This window comes from Zingiber officinale, chromosome 1B, assembly GCF_018446385.1.
Source record: "Zingiber officinale cultivar Zhangliang chromosome 1B, Zo_v1.1, whole genome shotgun sequence".
NCBI classification, from domain to species: domain Eukaryota; kingdom Viridiplantae; phylum Streptophyta; class Magnoliopsida; order Zingiberales; family Zingiberaceae; genus Zingiber; species Zingiber officinale.
Window position 1 is genome coordinate 169,075,764 of NC_055986.1, and position 23,559 is coordinate 169,099,322.

At 35.8% G+C, this 23,559-nt stretch overlaps 2 protein-coding genes across 3 annotated transcripts; both read left to right on the plus strand.

Moving 5' to 3' along the window:
- LOC121991186 (protein CTR9 homolog) lies at positions 1-17,252 on the plus strand. Of its 2 annotated transcripts, none has more exons than XM_042545207.1 (24): positions 1-287; positions 1,954-2,020; positions 2,144-2,338; positions 3,177-3,277; positions 4,884-4,970; positions 5,049-5,165; positions 5,254-5,317; positions 5,468-5,682; positions 5,801-5,885; positions 10,075-10,175; positions 10,295-10,387; positions 11,018-11,089; positions 12,110-12,202; positions 12,320-12,571; positions 13,529-13,609; positions 13,681-13,839; positions 14,022-14,117; positions 14,758-14,859; positions 14,960-15,067; positions 15,136-15,360; positions 15,819-16,085; positions 16,175-16,246; positions 16,561-16,860; positions 17,012-17,252. In XM_042545207.1, exons 1-24 carry the CDS (start codon positions 144-146, stop codon positions 17,165-17,167), a joined length of 3,252 nt encoding a protein of 1,083 aa, XP_042401141.1. In that variant the 5' UTR covers positions 1-143; the 3' UTR covers positions 17,168-17,252. The 2 variants fall into 2 exon arrangements, with proteins under 2 accessions (XP_042401141.1, XP_042401148.1); XM_042545214.1 differs by having other exon boundaries at positions 11,021-11,089.
- A 2,359-nt stretch (positions 17,253-19,611) lies between these two features.
- Positions 19,612-23,266, plus strand: LOC121991204. Its single transcript, XM_042545225.1, has 4 exons — positions 19,612-19,711; positions 19,806-19,972; positions 21,759-22,101; positions 23,072-23,266. The coding sequence occupies exons 2-4, from the start codon at positions 19,806-19,808 to the stop codon at positions 23,135-23,137; spliced, it is 576 nt and encodes a 191-aa protein (XP_042401159.1). The 5' UTR covers positions 19,612-19,711; the 3' UTR covers positions 23,138-23,266.
- The last annotated feature ends 293 nt before the right edge of the window (positions 23,267-23,559 follow it).

Sequence of the window (23,559 nt, forward strand, 5' to 3'; positions counted from 1 at the left end):
TTTAAGAGAACGAACAGAAAGCAAAGACAGAACCCTAGAGAGAAGGAAGGCGTGACTAGGAAATCAGTGGGAGTGGTACCGCCGACGATACTTCATCGGAGGGATCACTTTGCTAGGGCGGAAGGTCGGAAGGGAGTGCTGCGATGGGTGGCGTGGTTTACATCCCGGTGCAGAACTCCGAGGAGGAGGTCAGGGTGGCGCTCGACCAGCTTCCTCGCGATGCCACTGATATGATCGACATCCTTAAGGCTGAGCAGGCCCCGCTCCAATTTTGGCTCATAATTGCGGTTGGTCGCTCCCTTCGCCATCCCATTCCCCTCTACATTGCGATCATTGGTCTCTGTTTTCCACCTCTTATCCCATCTGCTAAGTTTACGGCTGAATTCATCCCTCAAATACTTTATTTTTATCTATTTCTGTGTGTTTCGCTAGACACAAGGGGTCTTGTACTGTTAGTTTCTGTTTTTTTTAATAAATATTTTCCTTCGGTTGAAGCATTCGCAATTGGGCTTTCCATAGAGTTAGACGTCGAGCGTGCTTACCTCCTTTTTCAAAATTGTTTTTCTCTCGTCCGCGTTGGTTTCTATAATGCTGTTCAACTTTAGTTGGGAACAAACTTGGAAACCAGACCTTGTCCTGTTTTCCCCTAATATGCTGTTGTTTGTTTTTTCTGTATACCAGCTTAAGTTCAGTTGTTTTTGAGTTAGATAACAAAATTAGGATTCAACTAGCTGATTAAATTGAAGCTCTTAGAACCAAAAAGAATGACAGCAAACCATTTTCTTTTTCAACGAGGGCAAACAATAAAAATCACGGCTATCTGTTTGAAAAATGTCGATGGAAAGAGTGGTTCGTTACGTGTCTCACATATTTGACTTAAATCCAATTGGCAGATAGATAAAGCCTCTGATGATAGGTAGTAATACTACTACCAACAGTTGTATGAAAGAGATAATATCTTGGTTGAAAATGAAGCATTGGTTTCTTTCTTTAAAAGTGTGCAAGAATTTAGCATAAAATTGAAAATTGATATAACTTACTACATATGACCAGAACATCGTTGAATTTTAATTTAATTGAAAATCACAAATGCCATTGATGGATACAAAAATGATTGCTAGAGTGCGAAGAACCTAAGTCATACACAATGCTCAACTGGTAGGTTGTATACATGGTTACATTGTGTAGATTAAAAACAAGTCAATTTTGTCTGTTTCTATTTACTAAGAATGTATGTATAAACGGGTTTTTTAATAGCTTGAACTTTTGGAATAAATGTTCTTCCATTCGATCTTAATATGATGTTAGGGCAAGTGATTCTGTCTGTTTGAATCCTTGTTCATGTCAGTAATGTGTCCCTAGATTAGTTGAGTTAATTCAGGTGTTGAGTTTGGGCTAGTCTAGTCTAGTCTAGTCCACTTGCTAACAAGTGAACAGAGAGTTATAATCATTTCCCTAAGTTTCTACTGTCAATTACTCAATTTTATGAGTCATGTCTTGCATGGAAAACCTAAAAAGCACTGCATTAATTGGTAACTAATTCAGTCCTCTCTAACACTATTCAAAACAAAGGAAACCATCATGGTTGTATCATATCCAAAAAACATGATGTACATTGTTTGGTTGCCACCAGGAATTACATATGGTGGCAGTTAAATCTAAAATAAAGAAAAATTATGAACATTCTTTATATATTATTAGTAAGTATTCTGAAAATTTGTCCAGGAGAAAATTATCATCCTTAAGCTAAATTTTAAAATTTTCTTTGCTTCTTGACAAGAGCAAATACAAACTGTATGTGTATCAGACGTGCTTCTATTAAAAATTGATGAAGATTCACTCTTACACAGAATGGGAATATAATGGATCCAAGATCTTGAGTTGAATGTGAAAATTTTAGCATCAAATGTCGTTCTTCTATAGTTTTACTTAATTTTCTCTTATTTGACACAGAGAGAATACTTTAAGCAAGGGAAAGTTGATCAGTTTCGGCAGATTTTAGAGGAGGGATCAAGCCCTGGTATATATTGCACATCTCCTCACTCCATGTAACTGAACTGTGTTTTTCATGATTTACTATCATGAATTGAAGTTTAAGCTTTCAATGTCTGTTTGGTGCTTTAAATTGTTTTTCTTTGGGCAGAAATTGATGAATACTATGCTGATGTCAAGTATGAAAGGATAGCCATTCTCAATGCATTGGCTGCATATTTCACCTATGTGGGAAAGATTGAGTCAAAGCAGCGAGACAAGGAAGATAATTTTGTTTTGGCGACCCAGTATTACAACAGAGCATCACGAATTGATCCTCATGAACTCAGTACTTGGATTGGGAAAGGTTTGTGCTTTTACTGAGCTTGCATCTACTAAATTATACACCTAACTTGAGTAGTTATTATAACAAAATTTTACTCCTATTATTTAATGATTGAATTAATCATTGTAAGTAACCCACTAGGTCAATAAATATTTATATATGAATGCCAGCAATACAATTAACAAACATCTACCATATATCAATGCATGTTAACAAACTTTCATAATTCATATAGATTTTACATACTATCCTAAGAAATAGCTACAATTTTCCTTTTTTGTCTATTTTGCAAAACCAATTTAATCAACATCAACTTGAAGATTGGTTTAGCCTGTATGAGCCTACGCAGCCATAAGTGGATGTCATGCAGTGGCTACATAATGGCTCAGGTGGAGGCTCTTTAAAAGTGATGTTTTTCACATAGTTTATGTTGGCTATTTGGGCCTAACACAGAACTCCAGCTTATCCATTTGTGCTCAAACAAGAAACAACATTGGTGGAAGTTATGTAAGGACATGGTTTTCTTGTCGAAGATTATAATTAGTTACTTTCAGATTTGGGTATGAGTATTAACATGGACATGGATCTAAGTGTCCAACATGACTATTTCTAAACATTTTACTTGTGATTAATAGGATTGTCATGTTTCCACTCGATGTTGGTATTTGAGTCTTGGAGCAATACAAAGGTAGTATATTAAGAGTACAAGTATCAGAGATTAAAGCATGATTTGGTTTGATTAAATGTGATTGCTTGGCTCGTCCCTACTTATATGATGATATTGTCTGCAAAAATATGTTGGCTATGTCACCGATATATATATCAATTCATTACTAACATTACTGAGATCCTTATACAGGTCAACTTTATGTGGCAAAAGGTGAATTCGCTACAGCATCTGAATCATTCAGAATTGCATTGGTTGAAGATCCCAATTGTGTTCCCGCATTGCTTGGTCAGGTACTTGTGGACAATTCCTATGTTTCTGAAACATCAAGTATTTTTTTCCCAATGGTATTGCCATCCTACTCAGTAAGAGAACAATGTGATAAATAAGAAAGGAAAGAGGAGAATGGAAAAAGAAATCAATTTAAGTTGTTGCAGAAAGGATTCCATGAAATCAATAGAAACATGGTTATCATAATTGGGCATTTGCGGTTCAAATCGTCTGATCCAATTCAATTTGTGTGTAAGTCAATTCAAACCTCATGTCTTAATGAGAATCAACAAATCAGATACGATTTGAAAGATGCAAATTTATGATAGAGTTCATGGTGAGTAAAAAAAAAAATATGACCTAGTAATTTACAACAACAATAACCAAGCCTTGTTCCACTAGGTGGGGTCGGCTATAATATGACCTAGTGATTTAAGGTGAAAAAATTTCCTTTCAGGTTTTGTATTTGACGAAGGCTCATGTTTGAACATTTGCCTGCTTGTGTCCCATCCTCTTATCTCATTGGGGACAATTCATAGGTGATGTCTTCTTCCATAGCTGGCTTGGTGTCTTCTTCTGGTGAACTCGGAGTGATCAAGTGTTGTCCTTAGTGAAAGTATTTTTTGACCATCACACTTAAATGTTGACCATAGAGCATCATCAACTCTAGACATCTTTGTTCGAGACTACTGCTTCATTGGCTTCTTCCTTGAGTTTTGAGACGTTGCTTGACAATCGACAGTCTTCCTCATCTGTCTTCAACAACCCTCTGTATACCGTCAGTAAATGACTCTGAATGTCCTCACTCCTGCAACGTGCCTTCTACCAGCATCTCATCAACCCTGCGTCCTCAATATAACCAAAATACCAGAAAATTGAATTCCATATTACTTGTTGGGTGAGGTGGCATGCTGCTGTTCTTTTGATTAATACCAGAATCCAGATTCAGGTTCATCCTTTAAACATTAATTCATCCTTTTGAAGTGGCAAAGAGAGCACTAAAAGCTCAACTGCAGCCTTCACAAATCAAGAACTATGATCCTCCAGTTTGCCATTCTTTTGTTAATCTTGTAGTGTACAACCAAATATAGCTACTTCGTTACCAACTTATCAGATTCCATGAACCAAGACTCCTTTCTTCAAGGTCTATGGTCCTAATTGATGGCACATTTTTAATTTTTCTCTTTAGCTCAATTGCTTTAGAGATTGATTTATTAAACTTTATAATTATATTATCATATTAAATAAGATATTCATACAAATTCTAGTCAGATAGATTTTTTGTTGATCTAATATGAACTTTACGATTTGTAAAAGGACCAAAATGATTCACGAATTGAATCTTGATTTGATGACTTTGATTAAAATCCTTAGGTCATACTCTTAGAAAAATTCATGTGTCATATTTCACATATTAAACTTTCTCGCTTAAATATTAGAATGATTGATTGCATTGGTGTAACTACAGCTTTTGAAAAAATGGTGTTAACATGCTTTTGAAAATTGATATCTCTGAATCTTCTATTGAATTTTTTTTTAGTTCACACATGTAATAATGATCTTGAAAATATTGGATCTTTTTATAGCCCATGTATCATGAAAGCTTTAATATTATATTTTGTCTTTCAGGCTTGCGTTGATTTTAATATTGCTGAGAGAGAAGAGCACTACAAGAAGGCCATGGATTCATATAGAAGTTCATTAGACAACTATAAGGTTTGTTTACCAAATCAATGATGAATTTCTACTCTCAATCTTTGGTATCTACTGGTAATATCATTTGATGTTGGCCAGAGAGCCCTGCAAATCAACCCTAATTGCCCAGCTTCTGTAAGACTTGGTATTGGTTTCTGCCGTTACAAACTTGGTCAGTTTGAAAAAGCTCGGCAAGCTTTTCAACGAGTCTTACAGGTATGTTGTTAAGTTATTATTAGTTTTTGCATTTTAGCATCATCTTGCATTTACTCACTTGCGCTATTTCTTTTCTTGAAATATGCAGTTGGATCCAGAAAATATTGAAGCTTTAGTAGCTCTGGGAGTAATGGATCTGCAAACAAATGAAGGTCTGGTAACTCCACTTAATACTTATTCAAGTTTTGATTTTTTATTTCCTGCTGATTATACCTTAGAGATGGTTGCATGTATACCGGTCAGCTATACAGCAGTGAATTAATATGTGGCTAACATCTATTTTTTGCTTTAACTAATTTTAGCTGGTGGCATTCGAAGAGGAATGGAGAAGATGCAAAAAACATTTGAAATTCATCCTTATTGTCCAGTGGCCCTAAATTACTTGGCCAATCATTTCTTTTTCACTGGTCAACATTTTCTGGTTGAGCAGTTAACTGAGACAGCTCTTGTTGTTAGCAATCATGGGCTAATGAAGGCACATTCTTTCTACAACCTGGCAAGATCATACCATAGCAAGGTGCAACAGCTCTACACGTTGTGAAACATTATTGGCTAATTATTCTGTTCAAACTATTCATAGTTACACTTCTCACCCTTCCACTACGATTCATTTTTTTTAAACAATGACAATGTAGGGGGACTATGAAAAAGCTTTGCGGTTCTACATGTTATCTGTTAAAGAAATCAATAAACCACAAGAATTTGTTTTGCCATATTATGGTACGTCAACTACTTTTTTTATCCAATTCATCTTCATCATCATAATCATTATGGTCATCATTGTCATCAAAATATGTTAGTTTTAACTAATTAGAGTTGTCTACATGGATCCTTTCCCTCTAATGAATATTCAAATCTCTATTGATTTTTTCATTGATTAGAACTATGTGTTGGATCCCGTGATTGTTTTGATGTGATCAACCAAGTTAGGATAGGTCTTGTTTGGTTTTGATCCTTGTGTCTAAGTGTGCAAGAGCTTAGGAGCACAGGAAGTTGAGTAGAAGACGCAGCTAGTGAGAAGGATGACACAGGAAGGGAGCCGATGGGCTCGGTGCATCCGAGGGACGAAAGGGCTGCAGAAGAGTACACCGGTGGACGAGAATAACGTACACGACATTCGAGGGACAAGAAGCCGGAGCGGAAGCCTGCTCGAGGATAAGGTCGAAAATTGGGTTCGGGCAAGCCCTATTTTGGTTCGCTGCAATCACCCAGGCGATCAGAGCAGCAACGGAGCAGAGAGAGGTTGTAAAGGCTATTGAAGGCGCCTTCTATGGGAATAGAAGGCGCCTCCGAGGCGCGCCTGCGCCTCCGCCACCTTCATGCGGATGAGGGCGCCTTCCATGAGTATGGAAGGCTCCCTCCATGAGTATGGAAGGCGCATTCGGCCTATCAAACTAGCCGTTTGCAGCGGATAAAGCTTTATCCACTGTGCCACGCTGGAGGCGTCTTCCAAGCCCTTTGGAGGCTCCCTCAAGCTTCGGATGAGATTTTTCAGGGGCTATAAAAAGATCCCTGGACCTAGGAAATCAACAACAATTGTTGTAATCAATTTCCTATTCTTTTATGAGCTTTTCATAGATTGTAAGAGGCTTCTCTGCCTACACGAAGGAGATATTTCTAGTGGAGCTTTGCAACTGCCTTGGATTAACAACCACTTAGGTTGTAACTAAGTTAAACCTGTTAGCCTCTTTTAATTGTATTAATTGTTCATTTGAGTTTATAATTATTGTGATAATGCTACTAATCTTAGTTGGAAAAACAGAGAAAGGTTTTGTTTTTTTTACAGACGTTGCGCCCTCTTACCGGCCCCGCTGCGCCAACAAGTGGTATCAGAGTCCAACCGCCTCAGAAGGATTAATCGCCGACTAAAGCATCAAGATCAAGATGATGACCGGTACAAGCATTCACCTACCAAAATTGGAGGGAGACTTCGCACAATAGAAATGTCGGATGAAGGTATTCTTCAAAACAAATTTCGAAATTCTATTAATAATGAAATATGATTTTATAATTCTAAAAGACAAAGAAGAATATCAGTGGACGAAGAAGGAACAAGCCAACTTTGTGGCAAACGGTAAAGCATAATTTCATCCGCTCAACATTCTTCCGCCCCATGAGGTCAATCGAAACGGTAGCTACGACTCCGCCAAAGATACCTGGGAGAAGTTTCTATAACTTCACGAAGGTACCTCGGAAGCAAAGTTAGCAAGGCGAGACATTCTCCGAACCCAACTAACAAACCTGAGGATGAACAATGGAGAAAAGGTGGCCCAACTCCAAGCATGAATCAAGGAACTGATTATTCAGTTAAACAATCTTAGAGAATCGGTAACAAACCGAGATTCAATCCGGTATGCGCTCAACGCCTTCCCGATAACTTCAGAATGGGCGTCCTTAGTTGATGCATACTACATCTCTAAGGATCTTGAGGTAAGTACGCTAGAGAATTTGTTTTTCACTTTTGAACTTAACGAATCTCGAATTACAGATCCTAAAGAAATAAAAAAGACAAATCTCAATGTTGCCCTAAAAGCAAAGATGGAAGATCAAGACTCTGAAGCATCCATCGATGAAATCGAAGCGGCTCTTATGGTAAGAAAGTTCAATAAATTTATTAAATCTAATAAATTTAAATCGCAGATGGGAAAACATCTTCGAAATAGAAGGGCCGTCCGATGCTACAATTGCAACGAAGAAGGGCACATCAAAGATGACTGCCTGAAACCGAAGAACAAAGACAAGGAAAAGAATAAGAAGCTTAGCTCGGCCTAAACATAATCTCAAAGCCACGTGGGACAAGTCGTCATCCTCCGAATATGAAATCGAAGCATACGCCAGACTAGCCCTAACGACAATCCATCAAGAAGAAGATGAGATCAGGTCAGAGATGAGCATAGATGAAGGGGGAGGATCATCGGAAGAAAGCAGCGATGAAGGAGGAACATTAGAACTTAAGGTAAGTGAGGTATGTGCTCTTTCACCCGAGCATTCTTTTCAGTTCATTAAAGCACTTTCGAAAGATTTAGTAAAATTGGAAAAAGAGAACGTTGATTTAAAAAGTCAGATAATTTAAAATCACAAAATGATAATTTAAAAATTCAAATCAAAAGCTTGAATGACCATGCATGCTTGAAATTGAATAGTTGTCAAAAACCAAAGTATGGAAAGTATAGTAGATTAAATAGACATCACCAAGGACAACTTAGAAGAATTCTCAGAAGATATATACCCCCCAAATTCTTAATTAACCCGGTAGGAAGGAACCTATATTGAGTTCCAAAATCTTATTTAGATTATACATTTTTTTGGATTTAAGGCTTTTAGAAAAATTAAATGTTTAAATTCTTTAAAAGGCTTTGTCTAGAAGTAGTTGATGATTCAATAACCAAGAAGGTCTAGTGCCTCGCCAGAAGCCAATTACTGAATAGAATATTTAATTGACCAACTGATAAGCTTGTGAAATTAATTAAGATAATGCTTTAAAATTTTATGTCAATTATTTGAAAATCTTCACAAACTTAGTAATTGTTTGAAATTTCTTTTATTTGTTTTATTAAGTCAAGTTTTTTTCCCTAAAACTTAATTTTAAAAATTTCCAATTTTTTTACCCTCTTTTTAATGTGATCAAAGGGGGAGGAATAGGTACAAGTTTAGGGGAAGTAGGGGGAGTTAGGATTTTATCAAAATTCTGAATTTTTGCTAACTCTATTTTATAAGTCTGAATTTTGTTAAATCAGTTTATTTCATATTTAGTGTTGTAATTTCTTTTATTGTAAACTTTATGCTTAAAATGTTTTATTTGCAAATTCTTTTATTACTACTTGTTTGTTATTACCCTAACTTGAACTTGGTTTGATGCACATAAAAAAGGGGGAGATTGTTGGACCCCGTGATTGTTTTGATGTGATCAACTAAGTTAGGTTAGGTTAGGTCCTGTTTGGTTTTGATCTCTGTGTCTAAGTGTGCAGGAGTTTAGGAGCACAGGAAGTTGAGTAGAAGACGCAGCTAGCGAAAAAGATGGCACGGGAAGGGAGTCGACGGACTCGGTGCATCCGAGGGACGAAAGGATTGCGGAAGAGTACACCGGTGGACGAGAAGAACGTACGCGACGTTCAAGGAACAAGAAGTCGGAGCGAAAGCTTGCTCGAGGAGAAGGTCGGAAATTGAGTTCGGGTGAGCCCTATTTCGGTTGGCCGCAATTACCCAGGCAATCGGAGCAACAACGGAGCAGAGAGAGGTTGTAAAGGCTGTTGAAGGCGCCTTCTATGGGAATAGAAGGCGCCTTCGAGGCGCGCCTGCACCTCCGCCACCTTCAGGCGGAAGACGCCCTCCATAAGCATGGAGGGCGCCCTTCATAAGCATGGAAGACGCCCTCCATGAGTATAGAAGGCGCCTTCGGCTAGTCAAACTAGCAGTTTGTAGTGGATAAAGGTTTATCCACTGCGCCACGCTAGAGGTGCCTTCCAAGCTCTTTGGAGGCGCCCTCAAGCTTCGGATGAGATTTCACAGGGGCTATAAAAAGACTCTTGGACCTAGGAAATCAACAACAACTGTTGTAATCAATTTCCTAGTCTTTTTTGGGCTTTTCATAGATTGTAAGAGGCTTCTCCGCCTACACGAAGGAGATATTTCTTGTGGAGCTTTGCAACCGCCTTGGATTAACAACCACCTAGGTTGTAACCAAGTTAAACCTGTTAGCCTCTTTTAATTGTATTAGTTGTTCATTTGAGTTTATAATTATTGTGATAGTGCTACTAATCTTAGTTGGAAAAACATAGAAAGGTTTTGTTTTTTTAACCGACGTTGCGCCTTCTTACCGGCCCCTTTGCGCCAACACTATGATCTTCTATTTTCATTTATCCATGTGGCTTTTATGAGTTCCTCTACGTTCCTTGCTTTATTGGAACAGGTCTTGGTCAAGTCCAACTGAAGCTGGGGGATTTTAGAAGTTCTCTTTCAAGCTTTGAAAAGGTCTTGGAGGTCTATCCTGAGAATTGTGAAAGTCTTAAGGTGAGTGAAATTCAAACTCTATGCACCTTATTATCAACTTGGTGCTGCTACATTGTCTGTGAGTTCATATTTGTGTCTGTATCATCGTCTTTCCTCATTTGGTTTTCTTCTACTTGCAGGCTATTGGACATATATATTCTCAATTAGGTGAGATTGACAAAGCTGTAGACACATTTCGTAAGGCTACTAGAATTGATCCGAAAGACTCTGGGGTACATGTTTTGTGAATTATCTCTTTGTTTTTAATGATTCATTGTGGTATCATCAACTCAGTGTAATGGTCTGCTTAGGAGCATAGCTTGTAAATTCATTTTCATTTTCTTACTACTTCCTAGCCTATTCCCTGCATGGTGATATATGAGTCATTGTCCTTACTTTTGATACTATAATTACCGTTTGTTTTTTCCATGGATTTGACACTCAATCATTAAACTTATGTCCAAATGCCATTCATTTTTTTGATAGAATTTATTGAATTATTTAATTCTTTATTTAAACCTAATCTAGAAGCTATTAATATATCTTTCTATAAATTGAGTAATCACTTCCACATAGTAAATGATCATATCATGGGCCAACTGTATTCTGTGATTGTTTCTCAGCTAAGCATTCATCACTTTACTGATGCATATATATCAGGTCTTAAGTCTTAGTTATGCTATTTGTTAATCATATGCTATGGTGTCAACTATTGTTTTATGTATTGATCAGGTTGTTAACAATTGTTTAACTTTTATTTTTAGGAAGGAATTAGTTCGTCTTTTTCTGCTCATGGCGATTATGTCTTCTGTTTAGCAGTACATTATTTGACAATTGTGAATTTTTATAACTTAATCTTGTAGCAGGCATTCATGGAACTCGCGGAGTTGTTAATATCATCTGATACTGGCGCTGCATTGGATGCCCTCAAAACGGTATGGGTTCACTTAATTTGAAAATAAGCACTATTTCATCAAGCCAGAGAAACAATTTTACATGTGTACTGCTATTATTCTTTTAGCTGAACAATTGTATGCTATTAGGTACTTTTTTTTTCCTTCTAGGTGTCTTTCTTTCATTAAACGAATAATGTTATCCCTCTCCTGTATCATATGGTTATACCATTTTGTAGGAGGCTTAGTTTCTGAGTAATTTGCAAAGGAAATCTGATAATTATTTGGATTTGAAGTGTCTTATCATTATACTATGTTCCACCTTACTGGAGCTCAAGTAGATACATGAATTTCATTTTCTTTATTAGTTACATTATGTGTATCAGAGTTTGGTTTAAAAAATAAAGATGTTAAGCAATCTCAGTTAATTTATTAAGGTTTGGTGATAATGAAGATTAAGCTGTCATGCTTAACATATGAAATGAGTTTGAATGATTTAGTAGTGAAGTTTGTGTTGCAAATGCTCTCTGTAATAAATTGACACTGGACCAAGTTGAATGAATTATATCTGCTATTCAATGTTTGATTGTAATTCAGGGCAAGGTTACAACCCTGCATGACAATATCTGTCTATCCAAGCAACTACTAATGCTTCTTCATGTTTGCCTCTTCATGATCTTTTTAATTGTCCTTCCATGCCAGTAACTCTTTGCAGTGGTACTCAAAATCTCTAGATTTGGTGAATGTCATGTAAGCATAATGGTTGGTTTCTTTTCATATTGTTGCTTGTATGGTTGTTTTATCTCTTGCATGTCTCATCATTTGACAACTTTGTACCATTTTCTTAAATCATCATTCATCTATTACTTTAGTGATAGTAAATAGTTATCTTTGTCAGTCAAACAACTTGCAGCATCATGTAGATTTCTCAGTATGTTTTATGCTTATTCACTTTGTTTCCATAGGTATTACAAAAGTTACTTTCTTCATTCTCCATTTTATGCTTGCTTAACCTTTACCAGAAGACAGATTTGTTGATCTTAAACTGTCATGACGTCACAGGCTCGCAATCTTCTCAAAAAGGGAGGCCAAGATGTACAGATTGAATTGTTGAACAATATTGGAGTTCTATATTTTGACAAGGGAGAATTTGAGGTTTGTAAAATTAATTAAATATTTTTATGCATCTTAATCCACAAAAAAAAAAATCCTACACGATCAGGTCTCCCTTAAATGCAAAGTAGCAGTAATGTTTTCTCGCTCTTCTCTCAGTTGGCTGAACAAACTTTTAAGGAAGCATTGGGTGATGGCATCTGGCTATCGTTGTTGTCTGGTAGTATAGTCTCTAGTGCACAATCCCTCAATTACAGGGATTTTAGTCTGTTCCAACAGCTTGAAGAAGATGGTTTATCCTTTGAACTACCTTGGGATAAAGTTTCCACACTCTTCAACTATGCCAGATTGCTCGAACAAGTAAACGGGACTGAAAAGGCAAGCAATTTCTATCGACTAATTCTGTTCAAGGTTCGTACCTTCTTAACCCATCCTTCTATTCACTTTTTCTAGTTTTTTTTTTCTCCTGTTTGTGGACAAGCAGTCTTTTCACAACGAGTTGGTAGACTGTCCTTGAACAAGCCTATCTTTTACACCATAGCGAGTATCTTTGTTGAAGGACTAAGTTTGACTGTGTAAATATGAACTTCCTGATCATGTGAATCTGGTTTTTATGTATTTTTCAATTATTAAATGAGAGAGTAGTGCAGGTACATTGAAATTTTATTTCCTGCTCCATTGTGAGCAATGCTTTTGGATCATTGGAGCTACTGGCACCTGTCTTCTGTAACTTTCAGCAGGGTGTATTATTGGTGCAGTGGTTCCTTATACAGTGTCATTAGTTTGTGTCATAGTATGTCATGGTTTCGTGCTAAAGGTGTGACGCGCCGGGCGGGATAACAACTATTGAATCGGTTGATTCGCACACGAATACTAGAAACAATCTTCTAAAACTTGTTCATTTAGAAGAATACTGTGAAAGGAAATATGAAATAAACGGCACTGCCGAAAATATTATTAAATCCCAAAACTTCCCCTACATTAACCAAATAAGACACTTATATAGACTCCAAATCCTAAGACCCAAATAAAGTATAGAAATCCTAACATATGGACCACAATTCCTATCTTGTAAAGAAAGGGAAAAAAAAATCTAAAAGAAAGGAAAAATTATTAATAGACCCACAATCGTAAAGTTCCTAAACGGACTCAAATCCAAAAAAATACAAAAGATAGAAATTATCAAAAATGCCTAAAAAATAAAAAATATCTTAAAACCAAAAGAATGAAAATTACCAAAAATAATAATTAAAATCTTCGGATCCTCTTGCATCAAGGTGGGACCAAGATCGGCCATATTGCCATTGCAATGTTTGTTTCATCAGATTGGTGTTGCGTATGGTTGTTTACCTATTTTTCTACTTCCAGTATCCAGATTACGTGGATGCATATTTGAGGCTGGCAGCCATGGCAAAAGCACAAAATAACATTCAACTGAGTATTGAATTGGTACCTTATTAATTTAGCTCATTTGATATTTACATGGTCAAACCATTTAATTGAGTGTTTGTTTGTACTAGATAAATGATGCTCTCAGAGTAGATGACAGATGCTCCAATGCTCTAAATATGCTCGGTGATCTGGAACTTAAGATTGATGACTGGATAAAAGCAAAAGAAACATTACGAGCTGCTAAAGATGCAACTGATGGAAAAGATTCTTATTCTACTCTTGCCTTGGTATGTTATTTGTTTTTTGTTGTCCATTGACTAGACTATAGTTTCTAATAACTTGCATGATTATTCTCATATTGCTTGTCTTGTATTCATAGGAATTTGTTTGTTTGTCAAGATGGTTATTGTTAATTTTTGTTTAATGTACTGAAGAACTTTTTTAATTGTCCTTTTGATAATTTTACTAGGGAAATTGGAACTACTTTGCAGCTGTACGGAATGAGAAAAGAGGTCCAAAGTTAGAAGCACAACACTTGGAAAAGGCCAAGGAGTTGTACACTAAAGTAAAATTTCTTACAACATGTGTCTTTCGCACTTTGTAGCTGAACTTTGCAATCTACTTATCTGTTTAGTTCTGTATCATCTCAGTCTTATGCTCAATCTTCTTTTTTTCTTACCATTCAAGTCATATTCAGGCTATCAAATGTGAGCCCAACTGTTATTTATTTATCTCTTTTATTATTATTTTCTTTTAGTTTGGTTTGTCAGTTTGGGTTTTAGAGACTGAAACCAGAGAAAATGAGGAAAGTGATATAGCAGCGAAAGTGTTCCTGTGCTGGAGCTTATTATTTGCAGATTAAATTGCTACTCTAGATTGGGGACTATGAGACGTAGTAAATTTTAAGTTCACCCTTCCAAAGGATCTTGATTGGAGTCTTCCTCATTTCAAATTCTATCAAGAGCGTATTGAAATATTTTATCTATTTTACTCACTATTTTATTGCTCTGGGGTGCTAATCAATTATCCTGGCAAGCATGAAATAATCAACTGTTTCTGTAGCTGACAGGCATCTCGAGACCATAAGAATACTGAGTTCTGAATCCATATCCAAACCATCTTAAACAAATTCACATTGCACGTTCTTTTCTTGAGTTCCCTTGATCATGCTTCATTCACCTTGTGCACTAAATTTCTGTTTACAGGTTTTGATGCAACACACTAGTAACTTGTATGCAGCCAATGGTTCTGCTATTGTATTGGCTGAGAAAGGTCAATTTGATGTTGCAAAAGATATATTCACACAGGTTAATTGAATGCTGTTATTGATTTTTTAATTTATTTTAAATTTATTTTTGAGTTCACATAGCAGTGAGTTGAAATGCAAAGTTTTTTGTTGGATTGTAGGTCCAAGAAGCAGCCTCTGGAACTATTTTTGTTCAAATGCCGGATGTGTGGGTCAATTTGGCTCATGTCTACTTTGCTCAAGGTCATTTTGCATTGGCAGCAAAAATGGTAACATATTACTAATTTTCTTTAACTTTATTTGTTTGTAAATATAGCCTGACGAGATTTTTTTTTAGTATCAAAACTGTTTGCGAAAGTTCTATTACAACACCGACACCCAGGTTCTTCTTTACTTGGCACGAACTCAGTATGAGGCCGAACAATGGCAAGAATGCAAGAGAACTCTCCTGAGAGCCATTCATTTGGCACCCTCAAATTACACACTCCGGTTTGATGCAGGAGTTGCAATGCAAAAATTTTCAGCTTCAACACTCCAAAAGTCTAAAAGGACTGCTGATGAGGTCTATACAAAATATCTCTTTCCTTTCTCTAGGTTTAATGACTTTGCCTAAAGATCCTCAACAATAATCTTCACATCTCATAGCATCTCGCAACAGGATTTACATTTTAATTGTAGAGAAGTGATCTATGTGGGAATTTTAAATTTATTAGTAGTCTTCTAGGAATACTAGGCCATACAAGGGAACGATATATGCCATGAACCAAAGGTTCTTTAAGTGGCACGCGTGGTTTACTTTCTATTTAATGTAAATTCATTGTTCATGTTTGATTGGTTGGTTTTGTGCTAAATTTATTTCATACTATTTTCCTTTTTATTGGTGTTTGGTTTACTACTGAAAGAATATCACATGCCGGATATGTCTATCTAATGGGCTTAGCATGTTTAAAGTTGTAACATTAATATGGTGAATAGCTTTTGATCTAATGGTGGTCTTTGTATGTTGTTAATCTCCATCAGGTGCGCTCCACTGTCTCTGAATTGAAGAATGCAGTCCGTGTATTTAGTCACTTAGCTGCAGTTTCAAGCCACCATGTCTACGGATTTGATGAGAAGAAACGTGAAACACATGTTGAATACTGCAAACACTTGCTTGAAGTTGCTAAGGTTCATTGTGAAGCAGCAGAAGCTGAAGAACAACAGAATCGTCAAAGACTGGAAGCTGCTCGGCAAATTTCTTTGGCAGAGGAAGCTCAACGCAAGGCTGAAGAACAGAGGAAATATCTGGTAAATTATTTTTTATTATGAATTTTGATCTCTGGATTTAATTTTAGCTTAAGCACTGATTTTGGAATATTTGAAATCCGATAAACTAGATGGAGAAGAGAAAGCAAGAAGATGAGCTTAAGCAAGTCATGCAACAGGAGGAAGATTTTGAACGCATTAAGGTATAAATTTGAGCTTCACAAGTATTTATGAATTCTCTGTTCAGATATTTCCTCCACTTTGGTGTTTTGGTCCAGTCATGCCAGTCATGGAATTCAATATTTCCATCCACAAAGAAACTAATTATTAAGAATGATGTTCTTGTTCTTGCAAATGCATTTTTTTTTCTATTTCTATCTGAGCAAAGGGCCTTTTGCTGATAAGGATTACAAGTTGTTCTCGAGGATCTTTGCTTTATGAATTATTGAGAATATCAAAGTCCCTGATTTAAATAACTGTTGCTATTTTGTAAACATCAGTTTTCCATCTTAACCAGGAGCAATTGAAGAATTCCACCAATACTTCTGCTAAACGACGGGAGAGAGAGAGATCCCATGGTGAGGATGAAGAAGCTGGTGATAGGAAGAGGAGAAGAGGTGGTGGTGGTGGTGGTAGAAAGAGGAAGGAGAAAAAGACTAAAACTCGATTTGAGGAGGAAGCTGAAATGGAGTATGAACATGATGATAATGAGGAAGACACAGATACCTTCAATTATTATGATGATGATGGAGCAGGCAAAGCACATAATGACCTTACTGCTGCTGGTCTTGAAGATTCTGATGTCGAAGATGATCAGGTAAATCAATTTCCCTCTGTAATAGAAATATTATCTTGATTTGTATGCCAGTAGTCTTCCAGTTACAGTTAAAGTCTCTGAGTAAATAATATTCGTCATTCCCCAAATGATTTTATGGTAACAAATTTGTGTTCACTATTGGGTCTCTTAGGGTATCAATTCTTCAATTAATCGAAAGAGAAGAGCCTTATCAGAATCTGATGACGATGATGAGCCACTGGAGAGACCCAGGGGTATTGAAACTGATGATGAAGCTGATGGAACTAAAGGAAAAGGTGGTTCTGGCGATGAGGAGGATAATGACTAAATATGGTTATATTCTTCCAACTGGTAGTAAAATACTGAAAGCAAAGAAAGAGTTTTGCTGCTAACCATCTCATCACCCTAAGACTGTAAGTCATAATTTAGTAATGATACAATTTTTGTAGGAAACAAAAAAACTCTGACTTTTACCTGCTTCAAGATTTAAATCGTATACTCAAACTTGATCCATTGAAACAGGAAATTAGGATTCTAACAAGCTAGAAAAGCATGCGACTTTTACCTGCTTCAAAATTTAAACCATATACTCAAACTTGATCCATTGAAACAGGAAATTAGGATTCTAACCAGCTAGAAAAGCATGCGACTTTTACCTGCTTCAAAATTTATATCATTTGCTCAAACTTGATTGATAGAAACAGGAAATTAGGACTCTAACAAAGCTAGAAAAGCATGCTTGCTACAAAATCTGATGTTGAACTTGCTACTGTTTTGGGGAGCTAACACTTGTTATTTTGAAATTTCTACTTTCATATTTTCACCATTTTTCTCATATGTAAAGTTCATTTACACATAAATATTTACATGTGTAATATATTCTATTATAGTAGGATAAAGTCCAACTTATGCATCCAATTCAGTAGTTACTATTTTCCAATTGTTAGAATAGATAGTATAAGTTATACCGTAAGAAAATTATCATTGTGCTAGAGTAGTTAGGTATAATTCTAATTCGAGAAAATAAATCAAAATGATATGAACATGTTTAGACAATTTATGGATAATTAAACAAGTTGAATCAATGAAGATATAAGAGCTAAAATAGATAATTTTATTAGTTAATATCATAAAATGATTATTTAGTTGATTAGAACATTATCAATGATAGTGTGGCTTCAACTTCATCATTCCTAAATTGTCGGGAGTTAACCATCAGTGCAATCTCACCTTGAATTAATTCCATATTTTAAAACACGAGTTAGCATTTTCCTCTAATTTGATTTTGCAACTTGGAAGTTTTTCCTGCGGTTAGTGTTATTAAATGTCCTACCAAAACTAATAAATCTCATTTTGTGCAGAAGACAGGAAAAGAAAATTGAGCCTGGAGAGCTGCTGAATACATGCAGACAGATGAGATTGTTATTATTATTATTAATTTTGAAGTCAATATTAATGTTTGTATCGTGAAAATGTTGTGTTGATCAATTGCATATAACAACTTGGTTTCGATTTTTTTTTTTGTAGATTATGGTTCTCTCTTTTCAGTTAAATGGGAAAATGGAAACAGATTTATAGTATAAAAAAAAAATGAAATGATCATATCCTTGTTAAGCACTATGGTGATTTGTTGCAAAATGACTTGCAATATCAAAGTCTAATTGGTTGAATCATTTTCATTTTTTTTTTAAATTTGAAATGGTCAATTAAAAGGTGAGGATTTTTTTTTTAAAAAAACATGATTTCACATTTAGAGATTTTGAAATTCTAAAATAGAAAAAAATTGAGAAGAGGTGTATTTCTTTTCCCAACACTTTCTTAAATCACTTATTAGTTTATGATTTTTTTTTTCTTCCGACCGGTCTAGTATTCTTAATTCAATTATCTATTAAAAAAATTTTATTTATTAATTCTAAGACTCCATCTCTCATCTTGTTGTATCATTGAACAGGTCACATGCTCTTTTCTTCTATATTATCAAATTATATATTGTTAAAAGTATTTTTTTTTATTATTAATTTAGTTAAATCCCGTACGAATATTGTATAAAATTTATGTTTTAAAAATTAAAATAAAAATATCGGTAAATTAGAGAAAAATCCCCAATGGTAATCATAACTTTGCATGCAATCCCCATGCCTAAAAAACTTTGTTTCCACTCCCTGCATGCAAAGTATTACTTGTTTCAACTCCCTTATGCAAATATTGATACCTAAATTGCCCCTCAGATTTTTAGGTACAAAAAGTCCAAAATTGAGTACAAAAAGTCTGAAAATGAGTATAATTCTTCTTAAAGTCAGTACTTTATATTAAAAATCGAGTATATTTTCTATCAAAATTGTTCCTCTTATTTTTTAGGGTTTAGGGTTTAGGGTTTAGGGTTTAGGGTTAGGGTTTAGGGTTTAGGGTTTAGGGTTAGGGTTTAATGTTTAGGGTTTAGGGTTAGGGTTTAGGGTTTAGGGTTTAGGGTTAGGGTTAGGGTTTAGGGTTTAGGGTTTAGGGTTAGGGTTTAGGGTTTAGGGTTTAGGGTTTAGAATCGTACTCAATTTGATAGAAAATATACTAGATTTTAAGTTAATATACTCAATTTAAGAGGATTTATACTGATTTTTAGGCTTTTTGTACCTAAAAATATCATGGGCAATTAGGTAAATATGTTTGACTGGGGAGTGAAAAGGAAGTTTTTCATGGATAGGGACTGCATGTAAAATTGAGTTTACCAATGGGGAGTGCATGCAAATTTACCCATTAAATATCAGCATGAGATAGCACGTGCTAGAACACGCAAGACCAAGTAATTTTGATATCCTCGTCTCCCATCACTCGCTTCCGCCTCCGCTCCTCCCTGTGCTCCTGCTCGAAGAGATCGAAGGTCTCATCGTCGTCTCATTGCTTTCCTCTTGTGAGGTTTGATTTGTTTCATGTGGTTCGATCTGTGCAAATCATTCTGATTTATGGACTTCCAGATGCATTCTACTTTATCGCCGTCTTCGCCCACGATCATCACGCTGAAGCCCATCGAGGCGACTCCGGAGAGCTTCGCCCCCTTCGGCCAGGTTATTCCCGCTTCATCCGATAGAGATAGATTCGGCCCTCAGGACGCGCAGTTGGAGCTCCATCGCGGCGTTCCCAGGTACGTCCGATTTGTAGCTGTTTGAGCTAAAAGTTTCTGCTGGATGATCGTTTCTGGTTGTTTCCGTGGATTTTTATTTTTCTGATTTTTTATTTTTATTTATGGAAGCTTGAATGATTGTTTGACGTGACCAGCTGATAACTGTAGTTTCAGATCAAGAAGTTCATTCTTTGGATCCGGCATACAAAACAGGAAAACGAAGATAAGTGGATTAGCTTGAGAAAATAAATTTGAAAATCTAGGCTATGTTCCGTGATAGCCTCATACCAACATAAATAAGGGTTCTCTGATGTCTTTTGTCCTCTAAACTAATTTATGAACAGGATGCTAGTTCTTTTAATACTATTATACCTTACATATCCAGTCCAATTTCTGCTACTCAGGGAGGAAATAAAAAATCAATCAACATAAAATCTACCCAGTAGATTCTAATTATTGTTGTTTTTATTTCTCTGTCTATGCCCCTTCATAGAGAACATCCTATGAGTTGTAATCCATGCACCTATAACTGTAGCAGCTATTCAGGAATCATGTTCATCCATCGGATGTTTTTGTTCACAAATTATCAACCTTGTGTTGACGGAGGATCTGGTTAATAACTTAATATAATGAGGCAGACAAATCCACAATACAATTCTCAATCAGGAAAAGGGGCCAATTTTGAGTCCTTTGCACTCGCTGTATAGCTGAAGAAAAACATCCAACTCCAACTCGTGGAGAGTCAAGGTTTGTATTAACTTTATGAATGCAGATCTAGATCTATAAATCATCTAGGGGATATGATTTAAATATATTAAGGTCCAGATCTATACCATTGGCGGAGATTCAAATGCATTTATTGAGTGGTTTCCTAACAGGCATAAGATGAATGACATTAGTGAATTTGATTTGCTAGCACGAAACTGAGGCATTGGCTTAAGAAATATCATGCCTACCAAATGGACGTAATTGTGACTGTTGTCATAAATGTGACTGGCTACTTAAAACATCTATATGTTGTGTTTAGTAGGTGATTTGGTGTTAAAGGACCTAGTTGGCTATGTATAATCTCAGGCTAGACCCTCAATGTACATCAGTGGACTTGAGCTGGATATTTGACATGTGATCATTTTGTGTTAACCTAAATCAAAAGAAAACTTATGACAAGGTTCTGGAGATCATGATGATTCTGAAGTGCATTATCATGTAAAGGAGGAAAAAAACTAAAGTTCCTCAAGCCTGTTAACAGTGATTTGGTAACCTAATAACGTCACACAAAAAGGTATTAAAAAAAGAACAAAAAAGATTTTGGCAGTGATGGTTAATATTGGTTACAAACTAGTGCTTGTAGGTACATTAAGTTTGTAATTTTGTAATAATAGTATAGAAAAAAAATATTGTGAAGATGGAGAATAAAGCTAATTCATGTTTTTGAAGAATAAAACTAACTTTTTCTTAAATATCAAAGTAATAGTAGCCTGTAAATGGTATGTTTAGTACCATATTGTTGTCTTTGAGTTTTGATTCAAATCTTTAATGTGTACAAAAACACACTTGCCTTTATACCTAACTCTATTTTATGCGCTACCAGTATGATTTGACATGTGATCATTTTGTGTCCTCTAACCAAATCATATTGCTTTTTGCTGTTTTTTGATCTATTTCATGATACTACTTTTGTATCTATCTGAAAATAATTGGTATCACACATCAGCAATCTTCCAGCCACTCGAAGTAATATCTTCATACTATTCCTCCCTTTTCTTTTTCATTTGACTAAAAATGATAACTTAAATGTTGTTGACAGGTTATACATCATGAAACTAGAAGATCGACATCTTAAATTTGCTTCCATCACTCATCATGCAAGCGTTACACAGTGTCTTGGCTCAATTGGTGGTGACGAGTGGTATCTAGGCATTGCTAAGTCATCTATACTGAAGGAAAGTGAAATTGGAAATGAGGATGGAAGAAAACCTATTAAGGCTCTCTGTGGACATTACTACATTCCCCCTAATCCTAATGAAGTTTGTGTTTTCCGATTTTCTGGTCCTAAATTTGTGAAACTTAATGTTGGGACATGGCATGCAGGACCCTTGTTCAAGAAGACGACAATGGACTTTTACAATCTTGAGCTAAGTGACACAAATGTTAGTATCTGTATTTGGTTGTACTGAAGTTTTATGAAATGGTGCAATAAGCTATTCTGAAGATTCTTATATTTTGATAATTTCTTGATATTATGTCTATGTTTGTTTAGTTCAATTCTTGCTACAAGGATAGAAGGTTTTCTTTTGCAATGGTGAAAAGTGGTTCTTATGCTGTGTTTCTCTCTGTTTGTGCGATCATAATTCCTCATTTCCTATCGATCCATCTCCAGTTTGTAGTTTATCAGAGATGGAAATGAAATTCTTTCTATCAGAACAAAATAAATATTAGTTTAGACTTTCAGTGGACCTATTAAAGGAGGGAAGACAAATACTGATGTACTGGAAGGGCAAGTGCATATCTTAGCACATTTTCTTTTAGCCTTCAAGGCTACAGATTTAGGTATTTCAAGTATGTTTAAGATCTGAAATTATATCAAAGTACATAAAATATCTCAATCCATGATATTCTTTGTATATTGGTTCATACCTTGGCGGCGCTATCTGGTACCAAGATTATCATATTTTTCTTCAAAACTATCTCAGTTACCTGATCTTTTTTTTTTTTTCCAATTTCATAGATGTTATTAGTTTGACATTCAAATTCTTAAGAAAAATAACACAGGAAGCAAAACAACATAGATTTTATGTGATGAACTGCAGCAGCTGCCTGTTAGGAATTGTGAAGTTTGATATTTTAGGAATAGTTGCCTCATGGCTAGTTGCCCCATTGCCATGAACTAGTGCACTTCATTTAACTGTAGATAATCTTTGTGCACTGGCATGGAAAATATGCCATGTTCCCAGAATATTTCCAACAAATTCCAAGGTTTTTTAATTTTCTGTACTTTTTTTTGCTTTAGGATTAGCGATGCAAGTTGAGAAGTTGGTCTTCCTTTTTTGCTAATCAGTTAAGAGGCATTGCCAACCTTGTCTTGCTTGTTTCTTGATGATGAAAGGTGGCTTTATGCAGGTTGTGGATCACACAACACATGATTTTCGGAAGAACGATAACGTGGTATTCGAGATTGAAGATTGAGGAGTTTTTTTTTTCATGGAGTACTAATTTCTAAGTCCCATTATCTGTATTGCTTATATGTATGAAGGAATCTTTAACTTGCCAACTTAATCATATGTCGGTTCAAATAAATGCTCAGATTACACTGGATGCTGGTAGTTGTATTCTGGATTCTGTTGTATGCTTTCTGTTCATGCTGGCAGTAGTCGATCGTCCTTGCATGCACACTGACTGGGGAAAATGCAACTTGTGTTTTTAGCATGGATGGTGAAGCTTTAGCATCATGTGTGTATGGTGCTGCTTGGACTCACCAGAAGGATTGTGTTTTCAAAACTCAAGCTGCTCCTAATGTTCTTTTTAATTCCTTGCCTAACTTTTTTTTTTGCTAATAATTGATTAAAGTTTAACCTTTGAAAACTTGGCAGCTGGTTATGCTTTCCAAG